This window comes from Onychostruthus taczanowskii, unplaced genomic scaffold (genome assembly GCF_017590055.1).
Source record: "Onychostruthus taczanowskii isolate IOZ18803 unplaced genomic scaffold, ASM1759005v1 scaffold19, whole genome shotgun sequence".
Classification (NCBI taxonomy): Eukaryota; Metazoa; Chordata; class Aves; order Passeriformes; family Passeridae; genus Onychostruthus; species Onychostruthus taczanowskii.
In genome coordinates, this window is record NW_024499128.1 from 11,567,417 (window position 1) to 11,591,502 (window position 24,086).

A 24,086-nucleotide genomic window follows, 5' to 3' on the forward strand; every position below is an offset into this window, starting at 1 on the left:
ATGCCCTTCAAGAGATGATGGCATAAAACCTTGAGAGCCTATTCACAATTCAACTTCCTGATTCTTCTTTAACTTTGAGAGCTTCAGAAAATAAATATCTGTATTTTAGTCATCTGTTTTAAGAATAAAACATGTTAATACAACACCTTCCCAGAAGAGAGCTTTCAAGGAAAATTCAATCTGCTCTTTCTGGCAGTATCATCCTTAAAAACTAAATGATGTGTAAGGTGGAACATGTGGGGGAAAAAAGGTTCATCAGGATTACCACAAATACTAAGTGTGTGCTAGGATGAGAACTTACCAGCTTCAGAGAGCATGAGAGTAAAGACAAACCAAGGAGCAGGATGATGAAAAGGTGAGTTCCACACACCCTCCAGCACTGAGACACACAGAAATGTTCCCTTCCACTGAGCAAGTGCACAAACAAGAGACTGCACAAAGGCAATGGGGAGTTTCAGAAGAACATTTTAAGGAATGCAGAGGGAGGGCATTTATTTTAAAAGCCTCTCATCAAGAAATCTAGATTTCAGTTCGCCTAGACCAGGAGTTCTCATGCTTCCAGGACATCTCTTCCATCACCAAATGCTTAGCAGAATTCTGTAGTCCTGAAAGGCCTCAAGACCAAAGGTCAAACTGGTCTGCTGAGGAGAACTGCAAGAAGAAACATGACGTATGGCAGGGTGCCTCTGATCAGGCCAATGGTTTTACTTCAATAAGCACTGACACATTCCAGCTAAAGCATGTCCCTCTGTCATCTTCCACTCCTCCCAGCTCCACTTCACAGCAAAAATTCAGCACTAAACAAGCATGACTTGTTGGTACACAACCTTCAGGATGAAAGCAAAAATGTGTTTGTTTTCCTTACATGGTCTGACATCCTAAGCTCTGGATAAATTTCACCTAGTGCAATCCAGCTGCCTTAACAGCTTGAGGAATGTGTTCTCCAATGTCAGTTTTGATCCCATCACTTTCGAAGCAGATTGTGACATTTCAGAGGTTTGTTTGCTGCCTTTCCGAGAGGGCTGACAGTACCTATCTATTCTGCTCAGAGCTGGCTCTCTCACAGGCTGTTTACATTTGATTGTTGGAGAAAATGTCAGGAATTATTTAAGGAGGAGGGCTATATAAACCTCAAAGCAAGGAGCCCTTGCATGCAGCACCCAGCTCACAGCTCTCAAAAGGCTAACCATCCTTTGTGATCAAAAACGGGTTCTCCCCAGCTCTGTGATTCAGATTTGGGCTGCATCAGTCACAGAAGGGAACCAGCTGGAGTAAAGAATCCTTGCTGTCACTCCATTTTATGATCAAGTTCTTTCACCTTAAAGCTGTGCTCTAAGGTTACGCTGTCAAGATGCTGGTGGTTGTTTCTCAGTGTAAGCAAACTGTTCGATTTCGGCCTGTCATGGTTTCCTGGAAGCTGCTTTTGTTTTGAGCAGCTCGACCCAAATGGGCAGTGACTGAAAGGCTCTTTATTGCAGAGCCTCTCATCAGCTGCCATGATGGCTCTGAGACAAACACACAATGCCACTGCATGGGAGAGACCAGTTTTTGGATGGATTTCAAACTCTGATGTATCACAGAGCAATTCCTTGCCTTCCTCCGAACGGATTGCTGTGGGAGCCCATCCTCCCTGCTGGAGGATCAAAACAGAAGGCTATTTCTGAAGCTGTGGAAAGGCAAATCCCACATTAAGGGCAGCAGCTGGAATGTCAGATCATGCTCCTCATCTATGGGACTCTGTGACTTTCCTCAGCCAAAAGGCCACCCATGACCACTAGCCTTGGGAAATAGGTGCCAAGCCTGAGGCATGAGCTCAATTTATACTGTTTTCCCTCTTGAGATGCACAGTGCTGCACTGGATTGAGATTTTCCAGCAAAGAAATCCCTCCTGACTACATGGTCTAGCCCTCTGGACACCACAGAACTTCACCTGAGCACCTGCCTTAAGACACCACACCTTCAGGAAAACACATCTTCTGGGAAGACAATTTGTTCATAGATAAGATTTCAAGTGGCAGAGGATCCACAGACCCTTAGCATTCTTTTGTCCAGATGGAAATATGGAGTGCTTTTTCCTGCATGATGACTGGGAATGTTTTGACACTGTACATATTTTCTAGGAAACTTACCTGGAGCAACTCAAGGTCTGAAGAATCCTCTTGTCCAGGTACCATTTCTGTCAGCATTTCAGACATCACTTTTGTATTCCCACGAACAATATCCAGCTCACTGCGCAGCCGGGCAATCTAAATTGGGGTAACAAAACAGAAAAACACTGTTTTATCTTTTAGTTGAGGCAGTTCATTTTCAAGAACTGACTTTGAGATATCTCTGGTTCTGTCTGACTTGATATCTCAGGCTCCAGACATTCTAGCAGGAAAAAACCAAAAGAGATAAAAAGTTTACCCAGGAGAAAAAGAAAATAAAAAGAGAAGAATTATCACCACAAACCCAGATGTGCTGTGTCTGTGTGGAAGGGAAGCAATTGCAAACAGCACCTAAAGCCAGACCTTGGCTGTGGTGCCTCATTCCAGTTTGGGGAAAGATGCACATATTTTAAGGAGAATCTTTGGCTCCGAAGTTATCATTTTGCAGGGAGAAAAGAAAATCCTGTATTAGGGCATTTGCATTCCGTGCCTTGAAAGGAGAGGGGATAATGGGAATAACTGCTAAAATACTGCAGAGAGGGCTGGACCAGCAGATTGTGCTGCCAGGCCACAGAGACACATCCAAAGCCCAGATTTTACAGTATAACAGGAAGAAAGATTTCTAAGTAGAGCCAGACCTAGGAGACAAAGTCCAAAGACTTAAAATTAAAGCTCCTCTGCAAATTAATTTCTAATTTGATTTGCTGAAAGAGTCTCACTCAAAAGAATCAACATGCCAATACCTGTTCAGAATTAGCAGTGATGGGACCAGTGACATTCAAGGCTGGGGCCTGAGGAGCAGAATAGGCCGTTGGAGAGGACGAAGAGTAAGAACTGCTGCTCATCCTTTGCTGAGACTGGGAATTGTGCATATTTGCTGCAGGATCAACTTCAGGAACACTCTGCCACATCAGAAAGACAGGAGTTCAAAAGCTGAGCTGGGACAGCACTTGCTTTGTCAGCAACCTCAGGCCAAACAGGCTCAAATATAGAACATAATTGCACCTTGTGGGAAAGGTCAGTGCAGCTACTAGAAAAGACTGGCAGCTCCAAAAATCTTCCATGCCTATCTCTTTTGACCCAACCCACAAACATTTAAGTCCATTTAGTTTTACAAGAAAAGTGAGAAGGAAAATAAAAACAAGAGCCAAAGAGAAATAATTATAAATTATTTTTAACTAGGAATTAAGTTGCAGGCTTCCAAAAAATGATGTGATACGTAGATACTGAATTTAATTAACCTTGACACAAGAATTGTAATCTCTTAGTCCTTGATCACTTGCATTTGCCGCTTCAAAGATTCATTAACTTCAGTTTTCAGAGTGAATAATCAGAGCACCTGTGATCATTAAGTTACTTCCAAGCAGCAGTTCTGTCAACTTTCCAGACCTAACTTTCTAGAGGTGTAAAGTTCTCACATTACTGCGGGATCAGAGAGATTCAGACTCTATACACCCCTAACAGACAGGCAGACCTTGGCTCAGGGTTATCACCAACAGAAGCAGCCACACTTTTGAGCAAAAGTAAATCTTAATCATAAATCCTGCTGGGCTCTCTTTGAACAAATTAGTTGCATTTGTTTGGTGGGTTTATGGTACAAGATTAAATGTAACAATTTACAACTTCTCAGATTGATGATTGACTCAAGGGAGGAGATAGCTTATCAGTCTGTATTATGCCTCTCTTACATGTCCTTTCACTATTAAAATGTCCTTCCAGGAGTGAGAAAATGAGCCAAATTCAGAGAAATGGGAGGGGAAAAACGAGTAGTTATCCACCTATTTAGACATCCTGGGAAAACACCCCCAGAATTGCAAGGCTGCAGCTTACCCTCTGTGGTGTGTGTATTGGAGACAGAGCATCAAGATCTGCCATGGGGAACTCGATGCCTTTCCTCTTGAGTTCTTCATAAATATGCACTACTCCAGTTAAATCGGGGCTGCTTCGGAAGGCATCAGCCCAAGCCTGGAAAACACGAGGGATTATCCACAAACCTTCCAAATGAAGCTCCAGCCCCACCCTGACCTCAGATACTGACTGTAACAGCTTTCATAGATTTCAGCTTCAAAGGAAAGCTGGAATCATCAGAGCTGGTCTAAACGATCCTGCAAATATTAACAGAGTCACCCATACATTTTATTCAGATATAAAACAGAGAGGAACCCAGTGCAGAGCAGCTGTGAGTAGCTCCTGACATCATCAAAATCCGTGAACATACATGAAATGTCTCTTCCCATCTCCTCTCCTCAGCAGTGATTGATGCTAATCTTTTCTGGCATATTGTACAGCAAATGACCCGCCAGAAAAGATCTGTGTGAAAGATTCAACAGATCTAACCTAAATTCACAAAGCTGTACAATCATCTTAAATAATCTCCATTCACTTTGTGAAACATCCTCATTTGTCGCCAAAGGAAAAACACAGCCATTAAGTTGTCTTCAGTGTTTTATTTGGACCAGACTTAAATTAAAAAAAATGTCCTTTCTGAGCTTCTTGTCCTGTGAAAGAGACAGTCCCCTGAGCAGCAGAACTAACGATGCCTGGGCTCTGACAGAATATCCAACACTCGAGACACCCCAGTGTGGCACAAAGGATGAATTTAAAAGAGAGAAATTCCCACAGCCAGAACATTCATAATGTCTCTCCTGCATGAATTCTCTGGTGTCTAAAAAGACTTCAATTCACATTTGAGCTCTTCCTTCAGTGGGAGTACTAAGTGCTTCTCTTGGCTAGCCAGCCTCCTGCACTCACGAAGCTGCTGGGAGCACGGTATGCTAAAAGCCTCAACCCCTTTCACTTGTACTGGAAATGAACCAAATATTAAAAAGATGGAGGAAGGAAAAAATGAAATATTATGACTCAATTAAAAAATGAAGCATTCCACAAACCCCCACATGTGTGGAGCAGGGTATCAGTGTGCTGGATCCAGAGATACTGCGAGACGCATGTGGGCTCGGAATTTAATTCATTTAGTCATCACTTTTACACTAGTTCTTTGACTATTTTTACTTTAAAAGCTCTTTGAACCACTTTTTATATTTGAGAGGACAGAAATCCAAGATAGCAAAGTAAGATAAGAAATAATAATAATTTTTAACTTGCATTCCTATCCCGTTCAGTTCTAAGAAAGAGCATTTCCTACCATCTGTGCCCAGGAGACAATCCATTATCAGGTGCAAGCAGACAATCCTGGGTTTGCTTCTCAGCTTTCTTAAGAGGAAATTAACTGCAACAACTCTTCTGATGCAGTGCAAGTCCAGACAGTCCTGCTTGAGCCAGAGAAAACAGCTCTGGCAGCACACAGGATTGTTTCCTTGGAACTGACCTTCCAAAACATCCCCAATTCTGATGGAGGTTTTCACTGCACAAGTAAATCCACCTTTACCATCTCACTGCCTTTTCAATTTACATCAGAAGCCATCTGAATGACGCTTCTACATAATGGTGTTCACCACTCCAACTCTATTTGCAAGCAAAAGGGAAAAGTGTTAGGCAAGGGATGTTCTATTTAATAATCATCACTCAAAAGAAACTTAGAGGCAAAAATATGCTGCATTCTGTCCCCAGTTTTTAGTGAAGCTTGCTTGTCCAGGAGGATGCACTAATGCATCCCCTCTTTCACTGGCTTCCTGTGGATTTTGCAAAATGATCTCATTTCTTCTGCACTCCACCTTTTAAAAATATTCTCTCTTCTGCAATTCTCTTCCCTGGAGAAAGGAGACACTTCCATTTGTATTCTTCTTCACCTGAGCTGGGAGCATTATCTACATTAGTGTGTCTCAGAGGTCACAAGCAGGACAGGCACTATTGTTCTAAGTGCTGTCCACACACACTGTAAGACAATCCCTGTCCTAGACAGCTTACAACCCAACTGGGCAGCTGCAATATTAGCTCTGCTTTATGGATAAGGAGCTACACTAGAGCTTAGGAGACCTGCCCATTGTCCAAACACGTGTAGGACAGAGGGGATATTGAATTCAGAGCTTCTAAAACTTTGGGTCAGGCTATCAAATATAGGTACTTCAGGATAAATCCCACTTGGATCCCAGCGTGCCCAAACAGGTCACTTCAATACCATTGTAAATCCAGCCCCTAAATTTGGGATCATCCCAGTGTTTGGACACTGGGTGACAGGCCAGCTCTTACCAGGGGCACAGTGATAAGGAATATTTCCAAGGCCTCCCAGAAAGGTGAAGAAGGAAGGATAAGCACTGTGTAACATATGCTAATTCATGTACACTGGGAAATAGGTTGAGAAAGTGAGACACGAGATGCTCAACATCTCAAAACAAGTCTCTAGATAAGAAATTGGATGGCAGCTTTATCTACCCTTGTTATGGAAAGGCCCATGAATTTCAGAGCTGTGTGCCTGAAGATGTGTGCTGTTTGTACAGTTCTCTTCCATGCTTCCAAGTCTGGGCTATTAATCCTCTCATTTCTGTTCTTATTAATTCCCCAATAAAAAAAAAGAAAAAACTGGATATAGAAAGGGATAAATACAATGTTGGTGGGGCAAAGCTGAGATCAGCCCTCTGGGACAGGGTTAACTCCAACTCCAGGGAGCTCTACAGAGCACAGCCTCAGCTGAGTGAAGCTGTCATGGGGTATTTTGGGGGTGTGTGTCCACAGGGCACTTGGGATGAGTGACTGCCATCACTCTTCCAAACTTGTCAGGCAATCTGGAAAACAAAGTCCCCTACCACCCCCAGCTAAAGAGACATGTACAGAACCCACCCACAGGCAACCTTCATAATTTTCAGGCTTTTTATATCAAAAGGCATTCAGTACCCAGAGTGAGGCTTTTAGCTCTACTGCACTAAGTCTCCTCAGATAAAGCTCTGTTTAATACACTGAGGCAATGACTGTGGCTTTCTGATTATGTTACAAACACTCCCATCTTAGCTGCATTCACAGCTGGGAATCCATTTAAATCCAGAGCCCAGCAAAACCAACATTCCCTAAAACAAGATGGAAACACACCCAGTTTGTCTTTATGGGACAGTTTTTAACCTCATCTCCTGGTCACTGCATGCATCCAGTCTCCCATAAAGGGAGGCAGAAACCTGAGGGCTCAGTCAGATGCAGAAGAATTGCTTTCAATAAATTCACTAATTTTGTGCTATTTTTTTAAAAAGCCATAGAATCATATACCAGAAATAAAGGGACCCCACAGACCTCAACTCAATGCCCACCCTACCTATTTCCTGTTTGAAAATCACTTATTTACATTGTCATGCTCTAAGGATGCCCTATCCCTGTACCCAAATAAGAAATAAAGCAGCAGAAATCCAAGTGCATGCTTTGCCATAAAAATCAGAAGTATGTCTGGCAAATGATGCTGTGCATTTGTAAATACCTCCCCACAAGGAACACTGCAGCAGGTTTATATCATTTTAAATACGCACTGTCTTTTAGTCTCTGGTGTATGCAGTAGCCTGTGGAAGCTTAGTGATAAAGCTTCCTATAATTGTCAGATTTCCTCCAGGCAGGCACCAATGTTTCCTCATGTGTGGCTAATGGTTTGTGGAATTAACATGGCTGTTTATTGTTGTGCTGCACAGAAGGAGAAGTGGCAGACAGGCCCATGTCTGAACTTCCCACTGCAGGCAAGGATCTGACAGTGTGCTTTTACTGCACAATAACCACAGAAAAGACACCAAAACCATTTTAATTCCTGTATGGTCATTTACTCTTCTATAACTATCTTTGAAAGGAATGCAGAATGCTTTCAAATGGAGGGAAACAGCTCCATTTTCCAGTCAGGGAAACAGACACAGAAAGGCAAGTGTTCTGCAGCTGACACCAAAAGCACAATCCTCTGAAATCTCCTGGCCTCAGATGACAAGCTCATCATCGAGGCAAGTCTTCAGCTTCTAGATATGACTGTTAAATTGCAAAAGCATCCATTTACCTTTCATTAAATCCTCCTGTTTTAGCACGGTACCTCTCTAACCAAACAGCTCTCCCTGGATAAAATATCTATGTGTGTACATGTCTGCTTTTCCCCACCAATCTGGATATGTTGTTTGAGTTTATATATAAAAAACTTGCCACATTTTAAACGATGACAGCATGTTTAGTGATGCGTAGCATCGAAGCAGACAGTCCTTATTTCAGGCAGCAACATATGGAAGCAGAGACAAGCTGTGTACCTGAATCAGTGCTAGGACTTTATCCTGTACTATAGTGGGGGGGTTGTTCTTGGGTGAGATGATTTTCACCAGAACGCCATCGATGAAGTCGCGGTTTGCCACCAGGACGTGGAAGCGATGGCCACAGTTCTTCACACAGGTCTCCAACACCTACACACACAAAGAAAACCCAGCATTCATTGTTGGAGCAAAGCTTGATCACACACACACCACCTGATTTTTAAATTTATTTTAGATTTTTTGATGGGAGAGTGAGAAGATAGAGGGGAGAACACAGTTATACTCTTACTACTTCTTTTCTTCCCCCAGTTTTGCCAAAAAACTTCTATACACACACAATCAGCTGTACCTCACCCACTGTTAACATACTGGGCATTTTTGTGATCCACCTTTCCTGTTCTCAAGGTAAAGAAATAGAAAGTTTCTTCATCTTCAAAGCAGAACTTTCCAGCCAGAGCAGCTGAACAGCCAAGTACACAGCAGCCCATCAGGAGCAGGTAAGACAGAGGACATCCTGTCACAGTGAGATATTATCGTGCTGCGCCACTCCACCATTTTCTGTGTGCCTGGAACACAGCTGGACCCAGTTGCTCCGAGCTATAAGCCATGTTTTAGAGTTGGGAATTCAGGTGAATGATCTTCACTCATTCAAAACACTCCCCTGTGAATGCTCTGACAGGTTATACTTTGACACATTTTCCCCCTGCAACCTAGCTGGAGGCACCTTCCACTTGCCATTCAACTGCCATGGAAGAACAGCTGTTGATTTCTCTCTGAAGAACATGATTAGCATGGAGATAAATCCAACGCGTCACTTCTCCTTACAGCCATGCCTAATAACCACTGCGACTCTGTACTGAGGAATCTGTAATTACTCTCCTCCTTCAGCTACTTTCATCAGCCATGATGACACGGGCTCATTCCTGATGGATTTTGCTCTTTCCTGCACAACGGATAATCTCATGGTTTGGACTTTGGTAATCTGTCAAAATGACAATCCAGGATAGGAAATGGCAAGAAGACAAAAAGTACGGCTACGCCTCGTCAGGGAGATGCAACAAGAGCTCTGTGAAAGAATCATGCAGGTCACCTCCCCACAGCAGGATAACTTGATCTAGTTACTGCCAGAGGCAGCCCAGCACCCCACTCAGGAGGGCTGCACTACCCAGGAAACTTCCAGCTAAAGCCATCAGCAGGAAAGGTCACTGCTAAATTATCCCGCACCTAAGCAGTGCTGTCTAAATGCACAGAATATAATTTACACTTTATTGAGTGAAATTAGATCAGCATAAATTAATGCGTTGTCTCCTACAGAGATTCATTCACAAGGGAAATTGTGCATCAGCTACTTATGAAGCTGAAAATATGGCAAGTTCATCATCCTCACTTGCAGATACGTCCACAGCTGTTGCCTTGGAGTGGAGGAATGGCTGGACACAGGGAAATGAGAGTAGAAAGGAAAACCTCAAAGAGTAACAGACCCATTTTAGCCACTTTAACTCTCCTCAGTCAGTACTTGGGATGAATAAGAGCCACGAAAAGAAGCAGAAATCAATTGAGTTGGAAAACCGCTATGCAAAGCTTCCAGCAGCTCTCCCCAAGGAAGTGAGGAGGCAATTGGAGAGAAGAAAAGGGCAGAGCAGTGGCTGTTAAAGGAAATAGTGTGTACATTCAAGAGAGTGCCAGGAAGAGGAAAATGACAAAAGGGTTCTGCCCTTTGAAGCATTCCAGCCTGCCCCCACTCACCGTCAGCGCCAGCATGACCTCTCTGTAATTTTTGTTTCCATTCAGCCTCTTCTTCAGTGCTCGAATGGCATCCTTGGGCCTGAAGGGGAAACACACCATTTTAACAGACAGCTCAGACAGGCTTTTCACATCCCATAAACTGTGGGAAATGAATCCTTTGCCATTTCCAGCTGGACATAAGCATGTAGATTAACTTCAGATCATCTGACTACAACCAAACCAGGGTCATGGAGAAATATGTGAGGAGACAAGGTACCACAGAAATCAAGACTGGAGGAATGCCTCAAGTCTCCAAAAATCCAGTCTGCTGACTAGGCAGGGAAGACTGACAGCCACTCTGACAAGCCCAGGGAATAAGAGCAGCGATCAGTTCTCCTGCAGACTGCAAGCAGCAGAGCTTTCTGTCTGCAGGAGATGTGTGTGTCAAAAAAGCTGTCTACACAAACAGCTGAAATGAAAGGCACTGCAAAGAGATACACCTGCTGAAAAACAAAGGTGGCACCCTCTCCAAAAAGTTTTTCATGCCAGCCCTCCCAAGCAGAGACTGACCACAGAAAATATCACAGAATCATTTGGGTTGGAAAGGCCCTCTTAGATCACTGAGTGCAACCATTAACTCACCACTAAGCCCACCACTATAATATGTCCCAAAATGCCACATCCACATGTTTTTTGAATGCTTCCAGGAATGGTGGTTCCACCATTTCCCTGGGCAGCCTGACCCAGTGCCTGACCACCCTTTCAGTGAATAATTTTTTCCTAATACATCATCTAAATAAGTTGCTCTCCTGGAACAACTTGATGATGCCATTTCCTCTCATCCATCCTACAGGTACTGCATCATACAGTATTTTCTGAGAGCAGGAAAACCAAGCAACTGATCTGCAAACTGCATTCAAACCATAAGCATCTATCCCCAGCCTCACTGCACCTCCTCATATGCTGAGTACAACCAGAAGAAGATTGTGATCAGGGACCTTTCCAAGTCTGCTGAAATGGCACATACCCTTCCTCTGTCTCGTTGATAATGTCACAGATCTCCATGTTAAGTGTCCAGTCTTCACTCTGCAAAGAGCCATCTGTGGCCTTTTCTGTAAAGTAAAGAAAAATAAATCTTTTCACATCTTCCTGATTAGGTCTATACCTCAATCCATCTTCAGTTACTCCAAGCTGAAACTATTCAGTAACAGACAGAAAAAAACAAATCCCTGCTGACAGTAAACAATGTCAATCCTTCCATCCTGGTTTTAGGGATCAGCATAGAGGTTTCCAGACAGAATCAATTATCCCTCCAGCCCACATAGATGGGCTGTTCTTCAAAGACTCCTGAATTCCTGGGAGAGTAGGAAAATGTCAGCTAATTCCAATTTAATCTCTTCAGATGCTGCATTGCTGGCAAGTTATGAGCTAGGAAAATATCCCCCCAAACCAGCACGACCTCTTCCCTGTTTCAGCAGATAATACCTCCACATAAATTGAGGGAGGAAAAATAGCAACCTGGAGGCAGAATTCAAGGAATTTCAGCACAAAAAGACCCACCAGCGTGTGAAAACATTTAGCACATAACAGTTCAGGTCATGATATCTGTCCCATGCTATGTCCCTCTCCAAGCTGGGGCTCTGTACACACCTCCCAAGCTCTGCCTTCCTCCCAAATCTTCCCTCACTATTTGTGTGTCAGGTTAAGTCACTCTGGCATCACTCAATTCCCGGGGAAGGATGACCTATAGCACTGTGACAGTGGCAGATGCCAACTGTTGGCAGTTTAATTTATAGACATCTGCAGGAGTAGCATAACCATAACTTGTAGTAATCAGTTGACAAGAACTATTTCCTCCTTGGGATTTCCTCCTAAATCAATATAGTTCTGTCTAGCAGTGCCTGGAACATCCCTGGAATTTTTCACACTCCTCACTTAAAGCATGCAAATCCTATCTGCTACCCACATGCAGGAATGATGTTAAGTTGAACATAAAAGCCTGTCACTAGGAAGATCTAAAAAGGGAACCTTTGAGCCAAGCATGACCTTCTCTAAATTACTCTGGGTTTTTCTACAGATCCCTGGCATCCAGTGCTGGAAGGCAAAGAGGGTAAGCAAACCCACTTTTAAACATTTCAAAGTAGAAACAAAACCACAGGTACCATCTTCTCCAAATATCCTTCTGTCTACATCTAACCCAAATCTGTACCCCAAGACAAGGCAGATTTTGTTTAGAAAGACCAGGCTCCAAGGACTTCACACATCTCCTTTTGTTTACCAACAGTGTTTTTTTCCTATTAATATTTCCATTACTGTGACTGAGGATACAGATGCCCACAGGCCGTAATTATGGGATATTGTTTGGAGAAAGACTGTGCCTGGGTAATTCAAGTTTCAGTGACTTGTCTACACCAAAATCATTGTTAAAGCAGCTCCACCAAGAAGCAGTTTGAAACAAACCAGACCGCTATGCAAAACCCCAGAAGGGAGAGCTGAACAGAAAAGAACCACGGAAAAGAAGATTATGGAACAGGAAAATATTTGTTACAGACCTCACTTCTCATTCTGAGAAGCAGCACTGCAGTGTACCCACAGGGGAGGGAATGGAGGCTGAAAATCTCCCAGCTGGATCTTTTTTCAGCCATCACCACCTCATGGTAAAGTTTACTTTGGTCAATGAAAATTCTTTATGCTTGAGAGATGCACATCTTCCATAATGTCCATTAAATGCTACACAGGTTCCTGAGAATTTTTAATTTACTGCATTTACAGTGCAGGCAGAGCTGTTTAATGTTTTCTAGGATACAGGAATTTATCTTTGTGCAGAGCTACTTGTAAGAATCACTTCTGTTAGTTGCTTTGTGTTTTTACAGTCTACATAAGGTTTTATTGCTACAGAATGTAATCTGCCTTCACCTCCATATAGTCCTTATTGCTTAGGAAAACATTTTATTTAACATTAGGAAAAAAACCTTAATAGTCAGAGATTAAAAAAATAAAAAAAATAAAATAATCACTACATCTGATCTGCTAGAGAAGGTGATCCCCAGAACTGCAAAGGATTTACAAGCCAAATGCTCCAAAAAAGAGACTGTGCCTTAAACAGAGAGTATTCATTAAGCTGGGCACATCATTTGTTTCCTTAATCTTAAGCTATATTAAGAAATTTATGTGTTCTTGACAGTATTTGGCATCAGGCAGCAACTTAGCAATGTTCAGTCTCTCTGGTCTGCTATAATCACTTTTTTAATATGATTTTGGGAAATGCTGATCCTGCACGAAGTTGTGCTGGCAGCCAATTCACTTGCTGGTCTTGTAAAACCCACAGAGTTAAGGTGTATTTTGACAAAATGTGGACATGGCAGCACTCCCTAGGTAAAAAAAGTGGTATTTTGAAGATAGCAGAGTGAAGAGATGCTGCTGCAGCACTGTACAGAGGTTAGCACTAGAATGCTCATCTGTGGTCCCTGATAACCTTGGTAATATTCCCTTTTTTGAGATACTCCAGGGGAAACAAAATCCCCTTTCTCCCAAAAAACTCGGTTACTACATTTTTATTTTTGCATTTCTGCACACACAGCTGAGACTGTGTGGGTTTAAGACATAACAGTTCCCTTCTTGAGAAATAGTTCTTTTCCCCTTGGGTAATTTTTAATTCGAGTAAGAGTCAGAAGCTAATTTTAGTCTCTTCTTCAGCAACAGAGAGCACACGAGCACTTGTCATCTGGAGTTGTGTGTCCTTTGTAGGGTGTGTGACCCAGATTTGCTGCTGCAGTGCTCTCTCAGCTGTACAAAGGAGTTCACTGGCTGCAGAGAAGGTTTGGGTGGGATTTGCCTGAAGAGCTGCATTGTGCTGCAACGAATTGAAAGGCTGCAGAGCTCTTCTAGAACCAAAACACAGCAGGTTGTAATTCTGGATTTCTAGTGAAACAGCTCTGCCTGCACTCAGCTGTAAGAGAATCCCCACACAACATAGCCTAAATGCAGGAAATTAAAAATACTCAATAACCTGTCCAGTATTTCATGGACACTTTGGAAGGCTCCTCCTCAAACAGCACCCAGATACAGCTGACAAGATTAAACAGATCTTGGAAACTAAGACAGGACAGCAGAGGAATGGCACACAAATGATGCAAATCCCCTTTGAAAGAGTCATCAGTTCCTCACCCTCTTTCACACCCATCAAAAGGCACCAGTTCATTCACACATGAACTCTGGAATCTGACCAAAGGATTCCAGGGTGCAGTAAGAAATGTTAAGAGGGAAGGTGATGAGGAGGAGTTTGCCCTGAACTGAAGAGTTTATGGTACAGTTTAATTGCATCACAGAAGGGCTGGCAGCTCCCAGCCTGGTGCCAATGGCTCCTTGCACAGCTCCTGACTCAGGAACAGCTCTGAGCACTGGGATAATGCTGGGTTTGTGTCTCACACAGAGACATGATACCACCAGTGAGATTATCAGAAAGTCTCTCTCTGAAACAAGATGCTATCAGTTCCCACCACGTGCCCCAAATTAAAGCATAAATGTTCTGGTGGGAAGAAAGACAATCTGGCACTCCACGCCTGACACGCAGCAGACCTGGGGCACTGCATATGCACACACAGCATCAGCTTATCTGTAGTCTGTGAGGAAAAGGAGAAAAAATGGTGCTATTTTTCTCATTCACACCTTCCCTCTGAGATCCAACTCTTGTGGCCGCATTTCCACGCTCTGCCAAACGGCAATATCAGCATTTCCCTGCTCATGCTGAAATCCTGTGTAATTTACAGCCCCCAGAGGGTTCAGCAGTGTAAAGTTCCCAGCACAAACAGTCTCGGTGCACACACCCCCAGCCAAGCCTCTGCCCAAACAACCTGCTCCGACCTGAGATGTCACCACGAGGAAACCAGGTCAGAAATTCCTGTACAATCACAAACAGGTTACACAGGGCAGGGCAAGGCAGCAATTAACTTCTAAATGCAGGAAGAAAACAGAAGGACTTTTATCACCCATCCTGAAACCAAGTCAAAAGCGACCTCACAGAGAAACACTAACACTGGTTATCCTCAAGAAGTTCCTCTCTGCTCTCTTCAATCCACACTACTGCTCCATGTGCATGTTTGTACAGCTGAGATTGGAATTCTGACTGCTGGAAGCACTGAGAGCAGCTATTCCAGTCTGAATGATGACAGGACCAGGGTAAAAATCTCCCCAAAAGTCCATTTATAAGTACCAGTAAATCTTTATGGTGCTGTAGAATGGTCTTGGGAGAAAAGGCAAAAGGGAAAGTTAAATGTGGCACTTGCTAGAAATAACATTAAATGGAAAGAGCACAACTGCAGTTTTCTGTTTGAATATCAAAATCTCATGAATGAACAGATCTTTTTTCAGAGAACTCACAGTTTTCTCTCTTGGGTCTTCTCCAGATGTTGCTTCAGAGACTCTCAATTAATATATTTGGGACGAACTACATACACAAAATCACCTTCTATTTATGCAAGAGACATGCACACCAGTGCATTGTGTTAGAGAGATCCAAAACCAAGAAAGCTCCAAGTCCACACTTCTCCCCTTCCCTCCAACAGTGTTTGGGGTTCAAATAGCATAAAACATCTTAGGGTTTGTGGTTGTTTTTTCTTTTTTGCTTGCAAGTTCACAAGATTGCAGATCTTAGATCTTTGTCTTGTCTCTTAACAGTCCACCTGCCTACCAGCTGTGCTCCACCACTGAAATTAGCAAATCAAACACTCAGATATGTTATATTTCACTCTGCATAATAAGGATCAGAAGGAGCCACAGTATCAGCAGGTTTTTGCTTCCATCCTGCTGGTTCCCCTCCCTTCAATGCAGCGTTGCTCTCTCAGAAGCGAGGGGCATCCGCTGAGGGTAAAAGCAAAAAGCTTTTACAGACTGGGCTTCCAGGAAAATAGCAAGAGTTTTGCAAGGCAATGCAAACCAGACAAGATTGCTCAAATGAATGGGACAATGCCATCTCTGGGCTGTAGCCTATAGGGCTGTTTTACACTTTAAAGCACCATTACATTTTGTGACTGCAGTTGTGTCTCTCGTTCAATCATCAATGACCCCCACAGCACCATCAATAAGATCCAGAGAAAGACCATACAGAGGCCATGGAAACATATTTCAGCTGTCCAAGCAAAATGGAGATAAGACCAAAGACCCCCAGCACTCACAAAGCTGCTGAGTTCAAGGCATTTCACTTGGGAGACAGAGACACTCAAATAACACACTTGGATACTCCTGGACCCAACAGTCTATTCTTGTTTCTCTATATTTGCTTTTAAAAAGACAGTCACGGCCACTTAGACATTATGGCAACCAACAGGAGGATTGTTCCTTTTTATCAAAATGCTCCTATTAAAATATAAATGTGACTCATTCAAAATTCAAGATCAAAACTCAACTCTGGAGTGACTTACTCATAAAACCCTGCCAGCTTCTTTGTTAGAGCGCGCAGCTCCAAGAGCATTTTTCAATTAGCCACCTCACTGCTCCAAGTCCTTTTTCTACATTCCTTATTTCACACTGCTCTGAAAATGCTGAGCTTCACACTTCCAAGGAAAAAGCCAGTCAGCTAGAACAAACGGGCTCAATCTGAACGGCAAAGCACTACAGAAAACGTGATTTGGGTTGGACTGCTGCAGCACCGGCCACCACTTGTCATGACCACTGTGCTTTTTCACTTGGTTTTTAGCTATGCTCACACTAAAACTCTTTGGGATCAAATCATTTATCTTCCATTCATTGTTTTGCCAAAGTTGCTGGTGCTGAATAAATGAATAGTTGGCAATGGCTGCAGAGTCTATGTTAAAATAAAATAAAGAGACTCTGTGGACAGGCACATGTGCAATCCTAAAAGTATTTAGCTCGAGTGCTGTTGGAAGGCACAGCAGTAAACTGGGAACTGTCATTTTCTCCAATTAACTTTCAGGTTTTCTTCTTTTTGAAGGTGCCACCCAAATGCCAAACTTCCTCCAAGCTGCTTTCCAGATCACACGTACCTGCAATCATGAATATACAGTACATAATTACTGTGCCTTTTTAAGGACCTCATGGTACTCACAGTCATGCTACAACATTCTTGTGATTTAGATATGCTGCAGAAAAAAACATCACCCACAAATTCAGCCTCTCAGGTGCAGGAAACTCCAGGTGATTAACTGAGCATAGCTGCACTGCAGGTTCAGAAGCAGAGCAAGGTGAACAGATTAATACATAGTAAATAAATATTAACAGCTGTACAACAAAGAAGACTTTTCTTTCATACTCAGATCAGAGCTTCACCTGAACAAAAAGAAAACCAAAACAGAAAGCCTTATACTAATATCAGAGCATATCAGCATGGCTCACTTAGTTTATCTCATCTCAAAGGTCTTGACACATTTGCAGGGTGTAAAACCAGTCAGACCTTCCCATCTGCAATTGTATTGCACAAGAAAGGCCTGGCAGGACAACCTGGTCCAGGCAGCTTCTGTACTCAGATGTCTCTCATCTCAGGCATAAATGGTAGTTTAGTCACAGTCCTTAAAAGCATTTGGAAGCTGGATCCCAAGCAGAACGGTGTGTTTCTATACAATAAAGACTTTTGTTATGAATCTTCTCCCTGAAGTTCCCCCATCAGCAGAAATTGTTGCTGCTGACAGCAAACTGCACTGAATGACATGTGTATGTGAGTTGCTCTCTTCCAAAACAGATGGCAGAGAGACACTACTGCTTCTTTAAAACACAGTGAAATCCATCTGACTTCTCAATTCTACACAGCTTTAGAAACAAAGCACAGAAAGCCACCTTCCTCCCATGCCCTGACACTCATCAGAGCTCACACGCTGACCCATGTACTGTAAATAGCCGTCCTTCAGAGCGAGGTCACACACAAGCAGCTCCCAGCTCATCAAGCCATTTGCATGATTCAGAGACACTTTTCCCCAAAATTCAGCCTTCACTGCACGTTTCCTCATCTCTTTTAGCAGTGACCTTGGGTAGATTCCCACCTCGCTGCCAACCCACGCTTTTCAGATGATGGTGCTGCTTTCTGATTGACAAACAGGGGCCCGCTCACGTCAGGAATCGATACGCCCGAGCCTTCAATCAGAAATGTCAAAGCAGTTTTAAAATCTGCACCCTGTATTAATGGATTTTAATGGATTTGAATGGAGATGTTTGATTTACAGTAGGGGAGCAACAAATCAATGATCCTTTATGACATGTCACATCTCGTGACAGTGTCCCCTTGTCCTGTTGTGTCGGGGGGATGATGACTTGCCACTTCACAGACATCTGTGATCTATTAGGCAACACTTCCAGCAGTTTAATATCATCCCACTCGGAGTGTCCATCTTTCTTCTCTGAATGAGAGGCATGAAAGCATAAATTAAAATCTCCTTGGTGATGAAATGGTCTCCTTCAGATTCGCCTTTTCTAAATTTAACTGCGACTGCTGCGACGTGTCCGTACGATTCCGTGTGGGAGAATTTATCAGCACGGTGTGGTTTTAACAGGTCAGTGCATCAGGATGGGTACCCAAATCTCCTCCTCCTTTGAACACTGTCCAGCAGCCAGTGCTTTATAACAAGATCATCGACATTTAGTCATTTCCACAGCCAGAACTTAGATTGTGAGTTTTCATCCTGTTTTAGTTTCTGGAATTTGGATGGTTGGAGGGGCTGCCTCATTCCTTAACTTGGGCTACCAGTTTCTTACTGAGAAACTTTAATTCAGGTATTAAAGCACTGACATACTGGATGAATAACACCTGTTGATTAACATTAGAAATACCAGATTTCTTAACAGTTTTGGCTCTCCAAAAAACGCCAAAAAACAAAGAAAGAAGCTGAAAAAAAAAATTATCATTTTCCAAAGACCCATTAGTAGCTGAGAACCACTCACACAAACAGCCCCAATAACCCAAAACTACTGACTGCATTAATTTTTCCTAATGCCAAAAAAACCCCAACTGCTAAAAAAAAGAGCGGACTCCATTCATTTTATCAGCCTTAACTTATGAATCTCAGAGAAAGAGGCAGCTGAAAGTAGGAAAAGCAGGCAGAGAGGCATCACAATTCCATATCCCAGCAGCACAACATGCTGTAATCACCATCAAGAGGAAGGAGGTATCCTGATCTGTGACTATCTGCCCCATTCATGACTTCAACAGCATCTAGTAATTACAGGTGAGCCCAAAAAAATGACTTTATGAAAAGTTATGGATGATCAGTGTGTCAGTGAGCTATATTTGAAATCTATCAGCTCTTGATGGCCAATTTTGTACTACATGAGTAAAGCAAGTCCTAATAACTCACTTGGGACTTCACTCCAGTACTTACAAGCTACGTGCTTTTCATATTCATAAAACAAAACTAATTGCCTTTCATGGATGAAATGTTCTAAGAATTTTTAATCCATGTCAGCTGCAAACTCTAAAAATCCATCCCCATATATTTCAAAATCCCCCTCCCACCTGCTCACTTGTAAAATGTTTGCTGCAAACAAACTATGAGGCAGAAAGAATTATCACGCTCTTACATTAGAATCATTTGTATTATTTTTACAGGCTACTCCTAAAATCAGTTGCCCAGATTTTCACATGCTTAAAATAAACTGAAAACACTATTGAGTGAGGGGAAAAAACAGGCAAAATCACCTATTCCTACAAGGAGGCAGTTACAAGAACAGGCTTACTCCTTTGCTGCAGCATGCTACACGGGATTTTAAAGCAAGTGTTCACACATGATAGTTAAAATGTGTTACAAGTGAAATGCAACAACTCCTGCAGTAACTATTCCACGTGCATGTTCCCACCCCTCTCCTACAACTAGGAAGGTGAGAGCTGCATCCTCTGGAAAACCACAATTATCCCACACGTAGAGTGAACTAGACAGAGGAGTCTGCAGCTTTTGAGAGTTGATGGGTTGTGTTTTCTAGTGTGAAGGCTTCAGCTTGCATTTCAGTTTTTCAGCCTTCCCTTGCACTGCTCTACAGAACAACAGCAGGCCTGTGCAAGAGGCAGCAAGCTCCAACCCTATCCCAATTCTCCAAAATCTCCACAGCTCGAGGATCAGTGGCTGGAATACTCTAAGTGTTTTCATCATGGGAGGAGGAGAAGAAGAGCTGGCTCCTCTTCCACTAGGTGACAGGAATTACTTTTGCCAGTGCTGTGGTCACTGAAAGGCTCCACTGCCAGCTGCCCATTCTGCTTGCTATGCCTGCAGAAGCTCAGCAGATAAACACTCCCAAGCAATCTCCTCAGGAAGCCCAAGTGCAATTCAGGCAACAGCAATAACAAGACACGTATGTGCAATCCTATCTCGGGGGCTGAGAAATGTGGATTTCTTGGTCTCTAATAACCCTACTAAAAATTCTGTTCCATTTTTACAGCCCTGTTTCTTCATGTGCCACTGCTGTAGATAAGCCTGAAAAAGACTGATAAATAGAAAATGTAAATACCAGAAGTTTAGGTCAAGTATGCAAATGCCTATTTCTGAGACTGTCATTTTAATTTTCCTTTAAGTCTCCATTCACCAACTTGTGCTATATAAGCACACAACTTTGTAAATTCTTCAGGTCAGGAGCTGTCCCAATCCATTTCATGTTCCACTGCAATTGCCTCTATTACATCATACCATTAGTGTGGCAAAATTAATAAAAATGTATCAGAGGACTGCAACGTAATTTTGGAAAATAACTCTACTGGTTTAACTGTTTTGGACAGTTAAAATTCTAACTGGAACACAAATTTTGAGCCAGGCTTACAAACAGTTTGGCTTATTTAACACGTGCAGCAGGGAAGCAAACCCCAGCAACGAAATAGGCTGACCTGGTGCAGAGTATGGATGGGAGGGCAACCCTGCCAGTGAACACATGCAATATTTTGGAATCTGCAGAGAAGCAGCTCCTCCTGCTTGGGAAAGCCATGAGGACGAGCAGCCTGCCCTGTTCACTGTGACCAGCTCTGGCCAAGGTCAGCCTCTCCTGGGCATTCCCTCCTGTTTCTGGGTGAATCACGACTTTCTCCACTTCCTCTGGGTTTAATGTTCATGCACACTGTGCACATCCTTCCTCTGAGCCCAGCAGCAGCACCCCAGCTCCCTCCTGGTGATCACCACAGCCAGGAGATGATTCTGCATCCAAACTGAGCTTTGCTTTAAGGAATGCTACATGTGAAATACCTCATTACCCACAGCAAGACTCCAGGCCAATACCCATTAAAGAACCTGGTAGGAAAAAGGGGTTTTTCTACTCATTGGCTATGCCAAGTCATTGGCACGGATGGGATTTAAAAGGCAGTTTTAATTATAGTAGGTAAAACCCACAGATGATCAAGCTGCAGTGTCAGAAAACCATCAGAACTGAACACTGACCCATTTGGGTTGTTTGCTGAACTTTAATCACTTTCCAAGTCTGACAGCTGCTCAAACTTAATTGCTCATTACACTTGTAAATAAAAACTGATCTCACTCTCTGATTAGCCAACCATCTTATAGTTGCCATAACAACTCCTTGTCTAATAAGTGATTTCAGATTTACCATTATTTGTACTAGCAGAAAATTTCACAAAGGTCTGAGTTCGCTCTTTTCAGCAAAATACCCTTCTAATTAAAACCACAGAAAATCAGTAGAGAAAGGGCAGCTCAAAGATAATGAAAAAAACAAGCTATTTACTACAACAGCTTAAATGTGAGCTCAGGGTAACACAAACCCAAATACATGCTGCATCCAGCCCAAGCTCTACATCCCACTATCAATCATCTTATTATCATACCTATATCCCATGACAACTCTCAGGAAAATACCAGACAGAATTCAGGAAATAACTCGGGTCACAGTGCGGAGACGGATTTCAAAACTCACTACAGATGAAATATTCCAATAAAATCTGCATCTTTTCTCTCCTAATCCTTAAATTAGGAACCAATTAACTGGGGGAATTCCTTAACACTCTGTTAACTGATCAGAGAGCTTTTTGGTGAAAACTGAGGAGTTAAGATCCTCAACAACTTATGTGAAAAAGAGGGGAAAGAGCAACAGATGTCTGTAGCTTCAACTGCAGTCAAAGAGGTCTTGGAGGAAAAACCACAACATAGCATCTCATCTCTGGATCACTTCAATCAAAACCTTACTTAGGCAGGACTTCTTGGACAAAACTAATAATCAAAGCCTTGCAGATGTTCTTAAAAACATTATCTGTACTTCAGTAAGTATTTGGTCACTAAAGCTTAAGTAAAATGCTTCTATTTAATATACAGATGTATTTATTAGTCTCAGAAGACAAAGCTATGAAATATCTCTCACCTGTAGGCTCAGAATATCATAAAATTTTCCAAAAATTGCTGGCAAAGTGCTGAAGCTTGCCATTTATTTAATATGCTCAAGGTAGCTTTTTGTGTTTATGGGCAAAGAAAGGCAAGGTAAAATAAATGCAGAAAGCTAAAATTGAGACAAAATAAAAGTTTTAAAAAAAAAAAAAAGTCAGGAAATACCAGATTTTAAAAGGGACTTTCTGCATTTATTAAGCTAGGCAAAAACCAGGATTTTTTTGTTATTTCGGTCAATTAGGAAACCAGTAATATTTCTTGCAGTAAATGTATCCCATGAAAATAAAGAGGATGCAACATGTTCAAGTTAACATCTTCAACATTCCTGACCACATTTGGGATGAAACAAAGTCTTTCCTGCCTTAGGAATATGAAACCAATGCTCTGAAAAATTCTTGGTATTCAAACACAGTTTAAACAGCTCACAACACAGATCTGTGCCTTCACTTTTTGTATGTTTTCTTTGATCTGAATTTGAAAAAAGAATTTTTTTCCCAAGCTAATTTAACCCAGAAGGTTTCTGAGGTCCAGCTGGGGAACAGGTTGCCCTACTCTCAAAGAACAAGCAGCCAACAAGGTAACCAACTTATTCAACAGGTTTCTTCTGAGTATCTCCTCATTTTTGAGTCTCCTGATGCTCCCTGAGACTACACTGAGCTGCCAAATGCTGGGAACCAAGAGAAACAGGAGGATGGGTAAATAATCCATACACAGCCATGCCAGGAATTGCTCAAACACAGACTGGGCACGGATGTTTTTCATCCTTAATCCTTGATTTTGAAATGAGTTACTGCATTGTGGAGCCCACCTTATAATTCTGGTAGGTAGAGAACAATCATCAAGTGTATATTTAAATTTAAGACAATGCTGCCAATAATAGACTGGCTGGATTTATTTGCATCTCCCTTTCCTGAGCAGTGGGAAATGTTACCTGCAGCTGGAAGATCTGACTCCCTGGGTTGTACAGAAACATGAAAGGAGCTGCTCCTAAGGGAAGAGAGACCCAGCTCTAGCAAGGCTTTTAGACCAGTATCTTTTATGCTGAAGAATCATCAGTTTTAAAAGAGCCTTTTGCCATTGGCAGTAACTGAAATGACTGGGCAGAACCATCAACAGAATAACTACACAAATACAGAAGATAAGGCTTATCTATCCTTGGTAGGATTTTTATGCTCAGCAACAAGTTTCTTTTACATAGAAAACTAGGAATTCCCCAGGCAGATGCAAATGAGAAGGAGGAAAACTAGTTCTGGATGATCTGTGCTGTGTTTCACAGGCTGGGTTTTTGGGTCATTTCCTCACTTCTCAGGGCTCCCACAATGTCCTTTCTCCCTGTGCTCTTCAAACATTTATGCTCTTATCACCTACCCATTGTACAGATGTTAAACCCAAGCACAGAGGATGAAATTACTTTTGGCCAAGCAGGAAACACCAGATGAGGAAGGAGGTTGCCAGGCCAGCCTTGAAGAGCCCCAGGCCTGCAGGTATCAGGCAGCATCTTCCCAGGGAAGGATCATCTCACCAAAACTTCTGCAAGAGCTGCTGATGTCCCTCCACTGATCACTGAGAATACCACAAATGCCTTCAACACCTTCAAAAATTGTTCATTAAAAACTCAACACAGGTTATGAAATCATAGGAAAGTCTGCCTACCTTAAAACTGTTCCTCACAAAGGAAAACACTGAGTACTTTTACTGGGGAAAATTGTTTTGGATGAAATATTACATCAGTTGGAAGGGTTTGTGGGGAT

The 24,086-nt window shown here is 42.5% G+C and overlaps 1 protein-coding gene across 3 annotated transcripts in view; it reads right to left on the reverse strand.

The window, feature by feature from the left end:
- The window catches only part of TOM1L2 (target of myb1 like 2 membrane trafficking protein), a 56,112-nt gene that overhangs the window by 26,194 nt on the left and 5,832 nt on the right, over positions 1-24,086 (reverse strand). For all 3 annotated transcript variants that reach the window (XM_041401576.1, XM_041401575.1, XM_041401577.1), the window contains exons 2-7: positions 11,052-11,136; positions 10,046-10,124; positions 8,300-8,449; positions 3,978-4,112; positions 2,891-3,049; positions 2,130-2,246 (exon numbers count right to left, since the gene is read on the reverse strand). In XM_041401576.1, the coding sequence (XP_041257510.1) occupies positions 2,130-2,246; positions 2,891-3,049; positions 3,978-4,112; positions 8,300-8,449; positions 10,046-10,124; positions 11,052-11,136 (725 nt within the window). The remainder of the gene's footprint in view (positions 1-2,129; positions 2,247-2,890; positions 3,050-3,977; positions 4,113-8,299; positions 8,450-10,045; positions 10,125-11,051; positions 11,137-24,086) is intronic.